The 12,294-nt window shown below is 38.6% G+C and overlaps 1 protein-coding gene across 7 annotated transcripts in view; it reads right to left on the bottom strand.

Annotated features, from left to right (window-relative positions):
* DACH1 (dachshund family transcription factor 1) overlaps window positions 1–12,294 on the bottom strand; it is a 369,319-nt gene that overhangs the window by 40,435 nt on the left and 316,590 nt on the right. For all 7 annotated transcript variants that reach the window (XM_015275195.4, XM_015275204.4, XM_015275226.4 and 4 more), the window contains one exon: window positions 2,512–2,659. In XM_015275195.4, the coding sequence (XP_015130681.1) occupies window positions 2,512–2,659 (148 nt within the window). The remainder of the gene's footprint in view (window positions 1–2,511; window positions 2,660–12,294) is intronic.

Raw genomic sequence — 12,294 nt, 5'->3', positions numbered from 1 at the left:
TGCTTTCTGAATTAAAATGTCATCATGGCTGACACATCATAGATGTGACTACAGCAGTCAGAGCCAGAATTAGCAAGCCCTTACTGTGTAGCTGCTCACAGAAGAGAGATTATCCTACTTTCACTGGTTGATGAGACACATCCTACAGCCTTAGGAATCACTAATTGGAATATTTACAAAGAAGGAAGGAAACAATACAGTAAATAAGCAGCACTGTAGAACATAGATTAGCAGCAGTGGATTTAACATTCCCCAAAATGGCAAATAAATAAATAAATAAATTCAAAAATTCAGATATCCTGCCTATAAAGATGTTTAACTTGTGTTAACATGACTAGCAAAAGATAGGCATTGATACCGGTTGCCTAATGCTGAAGATCCCATTTACCTAATGGGTTTCAACCTGTGTATGACAGTGTGCATATATTTCTGTGCTGCAGATTTTTAAGGGTATTTCAGTCTTTTTTTACAGAATATTTTTTAATAGGGATGTGGTACACTTCTCCCATCTTGCTCATGCTTCTATTAAGATGTGAAACTTTATTTCAGACATGACATTTGCTATTTGGAAAACTAATGTCAACTAAAACTTATACAAGGCAAAGTCTCCTGTGTATATTTCTGTCTTCAATTGAAGAAAAAATTCTCAAAGTAATTATGTCTTATTTTTTCTCTCCTACTTGGCTTTCTTCATTGTAAATAATAATATGTTATTTTTACTTTATTTTGTATAGAAGCATCCACTAGTGGAGACAGTCATCCTCATCACATTTGCTTTATGCATTACACCATTAAGTGCTCAGATTCATTCCTCTTTGGTTTGACTCTTTTACCAGTGCAATATTGTCATTAAAAAGATACATATAAAAGAAGCAGATAATGCATAGTGCAGAAAATTATTGTTATTATTATTGCACTGTCAATTATTTCACTGTCCTAAGCAAAATAAAGGACTATCACATGCTCTTTCTTGAAATACAACTTAAAGCAAAATGCATTTTGCCAAATTTTACCTGCTGAAAGTATATGTGTCTAGTCCAGCTTAGTCAGTGATATTCCTTCCAGTGCTAACAGGAAGAGAAAGAGTTATTCACAGTGTAATTGACCTCACCTACCTATCTCAGAACAGGACGCAGGAATCACTTTATTGAAAGGAAGGGAATTTATGTTATTCGCTTGAATAGTGTGTTTAATTTCTACATGGCAAAACTCAATTATAGACAGATGAGTCCCCACCTATACCTTTCCTGTTGTGCGTGTTGTTGCCGAACTCTAAAAAAGGGATGCATGATTGAGGCATTATGAGACAGAGCTAGATAAGGATGTGAAGAAATGAGCCATTTTAGAAAACTTCTTTAGAAGTGTAACTATTGCAACCATACTGAGCAAGATAGGTCATTTGTGGACAAAGTTACAATTCATTACACAGTTTTGATAATTGTTTTTCTTGTAAGTTTAAAAAGGAAAATTAACAATGTCCTTCCTTTTAAAGGGTCAAGGCAGGAAATAGGATTACAATGCTTACTTACAGGTACAATGTTAGTGAAAGGAATAATGATACTGGTTGTAAATCCAAGAGTTCTTGGGGTTCCTTTTTCAGATGATTTACAGAAAGCTAAGCTGGACAAGAAGAGTACTGTAACTCTAACCCTGCAAAAATATGCATCTGCCATGTCTGCTGTTCGTGTTAAGGAGCAAGCTAGACCCATAGGTTATCTGGACCTTGCAATGTAATTAGACACTTTTAAAGGGCAAGACATACATATAGAGAAAAGGAGAGCTATAATGCAAGATGGGAACATGTATGGAATGCAAATAGTTAAGAGTGAACTGTCTTAACTTTTTCATCAATGCTTTAGAATGGCGTGCTATATCTTAATTACATATGTATATATACATCCATACATACACACACATATATATACACACACATGAAATCATAGAAATGTTTGACATTTATATGCTTTACAGTGGAATCTTTTTCAAGGAGAACCGTAGCTGTTCCTTCTAAAAACGTTTGACCTGCTGCATTATACAAGGCTTACACATTACTATTAACTTCATATTTTATTACATACAGATTGCCTAAATATGCAGTATATGACTCTACCACATAAGAACAGAGATGAATTCATAAGACCTCATAGAGACTAAAATTTGACAAAGTTCTGTTTGCATTAAGTAGCTATCCTTTTTCATAATGGTCGCAACCTGCCAAAATCCATAACTGCACCTTCTGTGTTTACATTTGCATTGTGTATTACTGATATGTTGTAACAAGTTATACTCAAGACAGATGCAGAAAAAAAGGAATGTGCTTGTACTAAATTTCATACAGATCCTATGCAAATTTAGGATCAGGCAGACTGCAAAACTTCCTGCATTGCAGTCAGCCTGTACTTAACAGCAGTGTTGGAGAAAAGTTTTGATGAAACACAAATGCTTGACACAAAATCAGGTTTCCTAAGGAAAAAAAATTACAAGGTATTTATGTCTGCTTTATTAAGATACCTCTATTTTTCTGCTCCACGGCCAACTGTTTTTCAAGTGTTTCCCTCAGTTCTCGTTCCCTGAAGAGCTCCATCTTCAGCTCTGTCTTTTCCAGTTGGACTTGTTTCTCTTGAGCTCTAGCATTGTCTATAGCAACCTTTAGTAGACCCTGTTAAAAAACAAAACAAAATAAACAAAAAAACCTTAGATATTGTAATGTTTGAGGAATATTACAACAGATGACATAATAAATAACTTCTATTATTTATCTCTGATTAGTCATGTGAGATTTTACAAAATAAATAATCCTGTTACTGGTTCAAAGTTTCCCAATTATCAAGAGCAAATGTTAACTGGAGTAAATTATAACAAGTGGACAAAAAATCTTTACAAAAGCAGAGTCAAGTTTTCACAGAAAATGCAAGCTGATCTTCAAATATTTGTAAAACTAATACGAAAATGTTATAAGTATAGGCTTATTCGTCATAGAGGATAAAAGATAACAAGCCTATATAAGCCACTTGCCAGTGCTGTCCCATCGACAATGAATTGTCAGTCTCATTATTTATCACCTGAAGAAAGGCAAATTTAGTCTCTAGTACAACTCCTTATTGTTGTTTATTAATACTACATTTCATGTTGTTTCCGAGGATGATTAAGTTGTTAAGTAGAGGACACTCACAAAGCAGGAAGATCTTTCTCTCTTAAATAGTACATTACTGATCTTGTACAATTGTTATCTCATAACAGATGGCAAAGCACGATGACCTCTTAATTTCTTGACTTGGTATGTTTGGCAAAAAATTCTACATTTTTGTGGTTATTGCATCAGGAAATAATTACTCAGCCTATTTTCTTATTTTCTTGAGAATTTTAATTCTACAGTTCCTTCTTTTTTGCAAGGAAATAGACAGATCTTGGCGTAACTAATAACTAGATAATTAGGACACTAATAAAGTACAAAAAGAGGAGGGGAAACGGGCTTGAAAGAAATAAATATAGAAAGAATAAAGAATTCCATATTCCAGAATTCTGGCCATCGGGCTCTTGACTCTACACTTTCATCTCTTTCACTTGAAGCATAACATAGCAGATAATTAAGCATGGCTAGGTGTATATGAACCTGCATGGATATGAACCTAACTCTTCTATATCCTAGGCAAGTCACCTGAAAGCCATAGATCTATTTTGACCCAAGAGGGATTTGCTGATATGAAGCAAAACAATGCCAAGAAGACAGACTGAAAAAGTTGCTGGTAGTTATTTTAGGAAAGTTAAAAGATAAGAATTTTATAATCAAGACCCAGTTTCAGAGCTGCATACTGCAGACACAAAATTATGTTCTCCAACTCATAAGTTCCCTCACCACTTAAGAACATTTCCTAAACTAAATTCCGAGTTTCAAGTTTTTTTCTATTTTTTTATTTTTTAAACTATTTTTTTTAAATATCTCCCCCCAAAACAAGCCAGTATTATGATACTTGAAAATGGAAAAAAGCACTTTCTTGAGTGTTAGTATGCACCCTTCTCTTGTTAGCCTTCCTAATGTCAATGCCTACCATTGAAATTTGTATCCTTCCACCTCTTCTTTTAAATCTGTTCTTATCCTCACTCATCCTCACTCTTAACTAAATTGTTGCCTCAAGTGTTGTCTCACTGAGGATTTAATTCTTTGCAGTTTTATTATACTTCAATGTATTCACAGCGGCTTCACAGCGGCTGAAAGAACTCAAAATTTTACAACTACAAGGACCATATGGTCACTTTAATGATGCACACTACAAAAGAATAGGACCACATTTGAAAATATCAAATAACAGTAACTCAAAAAAAAAATTTGCTTACAAATATGATTACAGTTTTAGCAGACTTCTTTAAAAGAACAAAATATCTAAAACACAAAGATATTTCACCTGCCTCTGGTTTATGTTGGAAGATTGAGTATTTTAACCTCCTCCAATTCACCTCACTAGAACACACAATACATCCAAATCACGAATGAAAAAAAGCTGATCAAGAGAAATTATACAAAGAGTACTTGTAGATTAAAAGCACGTTGTCAAATAATTTCAAAGATTCAAATACTTTTCCCAAATTCTTGCAATACATTTTATTTGACCATAAAATTGAGCTGCTAAAACAACTGCCATCTTTACTCAGTTCAACTACATTCATGTACATGTTTCTTCTTCATCAGGAATAAACAATTAGTAACAAATGAAAGAGATCATTATATCAGGTGCCCTTTTAGATCACCCCAATTAAAACTTTAGTTTAGCTGTATTTTAATTCTAAGATACCAAATTCTAATTTTCTGCTCTGATTGCTCTTGTTGACTTATCTTTGAAAGATGCACTCTCAGTGCAAAGTCTAGAGATCATTTAGCAAGATGCCAATGTTGGCACCACTTAATGTGTTGATTGGTTGTATTATCAGTAGCAGTTTAAAATAAATTACTGTTAAAATATTATTGTCCTTGGCTAACAAATATTTTTATGTTTTTTAAATATCCATGAATGAACAAGGAGAATAATTCTAGTGTAACACAGACATGTAATTTTATATTAAAATCACTGCATAGTATGAAGCTGCTAAAAGCATATTACATTTTCTATTGAATTTCTGCACCATACTTCCTCCTTCAACCTTTCATTTTTTTAAACCCTCTGCTAACGTAGCTAATGGTAATACATTACCTATTGCTGCTGATTATGTCTGAAAAATATTAGCTTTTTGGAGCCAAGACACACTAGGGACTACTTATAAGCTACACAAAATTAAGTTTCATTTTTAGAAGTTAAATCAGTGCACATCAGTAGGCGTCCAATGTGGAAAAAATCTGCACTAGAGCCAAACTGATGCATATGCAAAAGTGCTGTTGCTGCCAATGACATCTCTAATGCAAAAATACTGGAAACGTTCAGTATCTCTCTGTATTCGATGAAGATGGGTTGAGAAAATCAACTAAAAAGTACAGCATCTAAAAATCATCAGTGCCCTTTGGAACAGGAATAGCAATTTCAGAGTTGCATGAAATTCTATTAATTCTCCCAGTGGATCATCTGTAAAAGATTATACAAAATACAGTATGTCCAACTTGTATTTGCTATGGCTAATCCTCTAACCTGATATTAAATCAATATGCTGCCAATGACAATGGGAAATGCAGTGCAACACAGTACATTAACAAAAGGAAAATATTTCCCTTTAGGGAAGGTCAGATGTTATGGAGGCTGGGTAATGATAATTGTAGTGAACATGCTCAGGTTCCAGATTTGTTTTTAATACAGTATGGCTCTATCACGAGCAAGGCTTTAAACATGGCATGCCATTCTTCCTGTCTGTGTTGCTGTTAATATATATATATATATATTATATATATAAATATATATATTTAATTTCAGTGTAATATAAAACATTGACATTTCCCCCTGGAAACGTAGAGATCATTCTAGTTTATTTATTTATTTATTTGATATTTTCCATTGATAAGTCCTCTAGAAATATTCTAAATTAAAAATAATAATAATAATTTGATGTATGGTCGACGTTTCTTCCCATTCACTGACTAAAAGTTATCTCTAATATACCTGTAAACACCATCTTGTTAGGGCAGACTACTCACCTTTTACAAATTAAACGTATCTCTATCTTAAAGCCAGTATTACCCATCACTATTAAAAATAAATGAATAAGTAAATAAAATCATGTGTTGCCTATAGAAGTAAAAAGGTATTTAGAAGCTCTGTCTCATTCTAGCTACTGCTGTGTGTTATGGATAATACACTTAGCTACATAGTTATTTGTGACTTTAAAATGGCCTTTCTAGTTAATCTAGAAGACTTACTAGTCTGTCTAGAAGATATTGCTTTACTTCCAATAATGCCCATATAATTTTTATGCTCTCATTATTGAGGAAATAAAAAACAACTGCATATAAACAATTTATATTAACCTTCATAGGTTAAATTCTGAATATTTGCAATTTGAATCTGACTGCTCACTTAGTAACATACGCAAAGTAATGTAACACAACATGACTATAACTACAGATGACTCAAGAAAGACAGTTTTGTAATATCTCAGATTGAAAACTTTCATCATTGGTAAAAGCATAATATTGTTCATCAAAAATTTTTCGTGAAAAATAATTTTCTCTTTAATTTTAGCAGAAGACAAATAGTAAAACAAAGCAAAACTGTGATTTTTACTTTACCCAATGCTTGTACTATTTTCCTCCTGTGTACTTAGTCATAGACGGCAACAGCACAGGAGACTCACAGCAATAAAGCCAGTTGTTCTCTTTGTTTTCACAAGGGAATTTTGTGTGCAATCATACATTTCTTTTATTAACATCAATGGCATACTCGTAGTCTATTACACATATTTCTTTGAAAAATACTTATCAGTAAGACTGTGTCAATGGAAAAACATAACTGTTGGTGCAATTAATTCATCCCTTAGTTATTAATAGAAAATCAGCCCACGGTGAGTAAGTATTTAGACTCTAAAAGCCTAAAATAACATTACTATTATCCAGGAATGTTGCAATATCATGAAAGGCTGTGGCTGTAACATACTTTGGCATAAATGGGTCATGACTCCAAAAGGTGAATTTATGTGAAAGATATGGAAACATCTTCAGCCTTCCTACTAGAACTCACATAGCATTTTGCTGTGATCCACCTTCTGTTACCCTTTAGCCTCTCTGAAGCTGCACATAGACTTACGGAATTCAGTTTGGAAGAAATTAAGATATATGCAGTGGGAAGGAACAAACATCACTTGTTTTAAATTCTCTGGGGAAATTTATTTTCTCTTCCTCTTAAATGTTTAGATACACAGCTGAATAAGAAAACATGGCCCCATCTCATTTGTTTTATTTCTGTATTTAATTATATTTTTTTAGTTAATTATTTATATCTATCTCAGCAGTTCCCAGAAAGATTTAATCTTGCTTGTTCCAGACTCTGTATATTTTTATTATCTCCTCTTTAAATGTACAAATAATTAAACGTTGTTCATTGTTGATTTTTTTCTTGTTAGTGGTGCTTTTTTATTCTTTTATTTTTATTTTTTCAATAAATATTTATCAAGTCCTGGTTTCAGCTGGGATAGAGTTAATTTTCTTGAGCGTGGCAAGTATCATGCTGTGTTTTGGATTTAGAGATGTTGATAATACACTGACGTTTTAGTTATTGCAGAGCAATGTTTACACAGAGTCAAGGACTTTTCAGCTTCAGGTACTGCCTCCCTGAGTGGAATCAGAAAGGGGCACAAGGAGCTGGGAGGGAACAGGACTAGGACAGCTGGCCTAAACTGGCCAAAGGGATAATGCATATTCTATGACCCCACGCTGAACAATAAAACTGGGGGAGATGGCTGTGGGGGGTACCACTGCTCGGGAACCAGCTGGGCAGGTGGTTGCAAATGCACTGTGCACCACACGTTCTGTACATCCATTTTGTTGTCACTAGTTTTATCCGTTTTTTTTTTTTCCTTTTTTTCCCCATATTTTTCTTTCTTTTTTAACCATCCTTATCTTAATCCATGAGTTCTTGCACTCTTCTTTTCTATTTTCTCCTCCATCTCTCTGCCACAAGTGAAACAACTGAACAGCTATATGGTGTTTATGTTTTAAACCACAGCATTTAGGGAGAAGGAAGAAAAACATATCCATGACATTAAAAAGGAATATAGCAAATTGTCTTGACTGCCATTAGGCTAATTATGGATTACTAATTAGGGCAAGTATGTCCAATCTGTAGTCTGGTCCATCCCGTTCTGTGGCCACCCCCTGACCCATGCCATCATGGTGGTGGCTCTGTCCCACTGAGCAGCCCTGCCCAGCCCTGGGCATGCATCCATCTCTTGGCAATGACCAACCCATCAGTGAGCTATTAGCACTGTCCGAGCTGAAAACAGGGCAAAGGGAGGAGGGCACAGTGCAGTGCCAGCTCAAGGTATGGCAAACAATTGTATGAATTTTGATATAATGGCTAAACATGGTTCTGAGAAAAGAAAAAAAAAATGTAACCTTGCTTTCTGTTATGGCAAAGGAATTTGAGAATAGGTTTCAAGATTGCCAGAAAAACACTGATTTTTTGTTATTTTTGCAACTCCATTTTCATTCGACAGTACATTCTTGAAGTGATATGTACAGCTTTGCAATCAGATATTCAACTCAAAAATCTGATCATGTCTTTTTACCAGACTTTTATAAGAGAAAAATGTCCCTCACTTCACAGTCATTCCTGTCATTACTTATGTAGAGTTTGCATATTTGTGAACAATTATTGTCAAGAATGAAGCACAGAACAGCAAATTTTAATAAAATATCTCTAATATTGAGAATACACTAAGAATTGGAACCACTGCCATCGAATCAGACTGTGTTAGTTTCACAAAACCTGGTCGCACATCCCACTAGTTTTATGGGCTTTTTTGCTCTTTTTAATTACTGTTTTAATAAAAATATTAACAATTAAAATAAGTTTTGTTACTTATATACATTAACTATATTATATACTTCATAGACTCACAGAATCATAGAATGGCCTGGGTTGAAACGGACCACAATGATCACTGAGTTTCAACCCCCCTGTTACATGCAGGGTTGCCAACCACTAGACAAGGCTGCATAGAGCCACATCTAGCCTGGTCTTGAATGCCTCCAGGGATGGGGCATCCACAACATCCTTGGGCAACCTGTTCCAGTGTGTCACCACCCTCTGAGTTAAAAAATTCCTCCTAAGATCTAACCTAAACCTCCCCTGTCTCCATTTACAACCATTCCCCCTTGTCCTATCACTATCCACCCTCATAAACAGCCATTCCCCTTCCTGTTTATATGCTCCCTTCAAGTACTGGAAGGCCACAGTGAGTCTCCCCAAAGCTTTCTCTACTCCAAGTTAAACAAGCCCTGTTCCCTCAACCTTTCCTCACAGCACAGGTGCTCCAGCCCTCTGATCATCTTAGTGGCCCTCCTCTGGACCCGCTCCAAGCGCTCCACATCTTTCCTGTACTGAGGGCCCCAGGCCCGGATGCAGTACTCCAGATGGGGCCTCACAAGAGCCAAGTAGAGTGGGACAATCACCTCCCTCTCCCTGCTGGCCACCCCTTTTTTCATGCAGCCCAGAACACAGTTGGCCTTCCGGGCTGCAAGCACACACTGCTGGCTCGTGTCCAGCTTCTTGTCTACCAGGACCTCCAAGTGCTTCTCTGCAGGGCTGCTCTCAAGGAGATCTTCTCCCAGTTTGTATGAATACCTGGGATTGCCCCGTCCCAAGTGCAGCACCCTGCACTTGGCCTTATTGAACCTCATCAGGTTTTCATGGGCCCTCTTCTCCAGCCTGTCCAGGTCCCTCTGGATGGCTTCTCTTCCCTCCAGTGTACCGACTGCACTGCTCAGCTTGGTGTTATCTGCAAACTTGCTGAGGGTGCACTCGATGCCATCATCTGTGTCATTGTTGAAGATGTTGAAAAGCACCAGTCCATGACCGACCCCTGAAGGACACCGCTTCTGACCAGTGTCCACCCTGACACAGAGCCATTAGTAACAATCCTTTGGCTGCGTCCAGCCAGCCAATTCCCAATGCATTGAACAGTCCATCCTTCAAATTCACACCTCTCCAATTTAGAGAGAAGGGTGTGGTGAGGGACCATGTCAAAGGTTTTGCACAAGTCCACGTAGATGACATCCACTGACCTTCCCCCGTCCACCAAAGTCATCAGTCCATCATAGAAGGCCACCAGATTGATCATGCACAATTTGCCCTTGGTGAAGCCATGTTGGCTGTCTCAAATCACCTCTTTATCTCGTATGTGCCTTAACATGGCTCCTAGGAGGATCTGCTCCATGATCGTCCCAGGTACAGAGGTGAGGCTCACTGGCCTGTAGTTCTCTGGGTCTTCCTGTCTTCCTTACTTAAAAATAGGAGTAATGTTTCCCTTTTTCCAGTCACTGGGGACTTCACCAGACAGCCATTATTTTTCAAATATGATGGAGAGCGGCTTGGCAAGCACACCAGCCATCTCTTTCAGAACCCTGGGATGGATATCATCTGGCCCCATGGACTTATACACATTCAGTGTCATGAGGAGGACTCAGACTTTTTCCACCACTACAGTGGGACAAAACCCACTCCCCACACCTTCACCTAGAGGCTCATGGTCCTGGCAGACATGGGAAGCTTGTCCACCTGTGAAGACTGAGGCAAAGCACTCAATGAGTACCTCAGCTTTTTCTATGTCTGAGGAAGCCAGCTCCCCACTGCCTTTCACCAGAGGGGGAACACTCTCCTTGGCCCATCTCCTCCTGCCTATGTACCTGTAGAACCCCTTCTTGTTATCTTTCACATCCCTTGCCAAGTTCAGCCCCATCTGTGCCTTGGCTTTCCTAATCCTATCTCTACACACATGGACAACAGCCCTGTATTCCTTCCAGGATACACAACCCTGCTTCCACTTTCTATACATTTCCCCCTTTTCTCTCAGTTTAAGTTGCAAGTCCTTGCACAGCCAAGACGGTTGCCTGCCTCGCCTGCTCGACTTCTGCTGGGAGATGGAGAGCCGTTGTGCTCTCAGAAGGGTGTCCTTAAAGAGCTGCCAGCTCTGTTCTGTACCCATGCCCTTAAGGACAGTTTCCCAGGGTATCCCACTCAGCAGTTCCTTGAGCAGCCGGAAGTTTGCTTTCCCAAAGCACAGGGTCCCAGCTCTGATTTTAGCCAGGCCCGCATTCTTCAAGATCACAAACTCCACCAAGGCATGGTCACTTCAGCCCAGGCTGCCTCCAATCTTAATGATTCTAATGCTTCCCTCCTCATTAGTGAGCACCAGGTCCAGCAAGACTTCACCTCGGGTCAGCCCAACTATTACCTGGACCAGGAAGTTGTCCTGAACAGACTCCAGGAATCTCCTGGACTGTCTGCCACCCGCCATGCCACTATACCAGCAGATATCTGGGTGGTTGAAATCCCCCATCAGGACAAGAGCCCACGAGCACAACACCTCCTGCAGCTGAAGCAAGAAGGCCTCGTCCACAGCCTCCCTCTCATCAGGTGGCCTGTAGCAGACCCCAGCCACCAGATACCCTTTGCTGGACCAAACTTTGATTTTCACCCACAAACTCTCAACCTGATCGTGGCTGTTCCTTGGACACAGCTCTTCACAATCTATCCACTTCCTAACATAGAGGGCAACTCCCGCACCCCTTCTACCCTGTCTATCCCTTCTGAAATGCCTGTAGTCCTCAATCAGGGTATTCCAATTGTGGGATTCATCCCACCATGTTTTCGTGATAGCAAGTACGTCATACTTTCCCAATTGCATCATGGTTTTCTAGCTCTTCCTGTTTATTTCCCATGCTGCGCGCATTGGTATAGAGGCACTTCAGCTTGGCTATTGGCCTCGCTGCCTTCTCAGTGGAGCCCTCCCTAATACCTCCAGGACAAGTCTGGGGTTTTCCCTTACCATCTTCCCAAGCATTCCCACACGCTTCTCTGTCACCCACTACACCCCTTTACCCCATCATATCCAGTTTAAAGCCCTGATAACCAGCCTAGCCAACTTATTCCCAAGAATATTTGTGGCCCTTCTAGTCAGTAGGCTGCCATCCACTGTCAGCATTCCCCCTTTCTGAAGGCTGTGTCCCAAGCCATAGTACCCAAAGCCCTGAGTGTGACACCATTTGCAAAGCCATTCATTCATTCAGCATGTCCACCCTCCTCCTTTCGTGCAGATCCCAGTCACCAGCTGAGAGGACAGAGGAGAACACAACTTGTGCTCCTGATCCCTTTAGAAGTC

Source organism: Gallus gallus, chromosome 1, assembly GCF_016699485.2.
Source record: "Gallus gallus isolate bGalGal1 chromosome 1, bGalGal1.mat.broiler.GRCg7b, whole genome shotgun sequence".
Lineage (NCBI taxonomy): Eukaryota > Metazoa > Chordata > Aves > Galliformes > Phasianidae > Gallus > Gallus gallus.
Note: the sequence above shows the minus strand (reverse complement) of the source record. Positions and strands in the feature narration are given on the sequence as shown.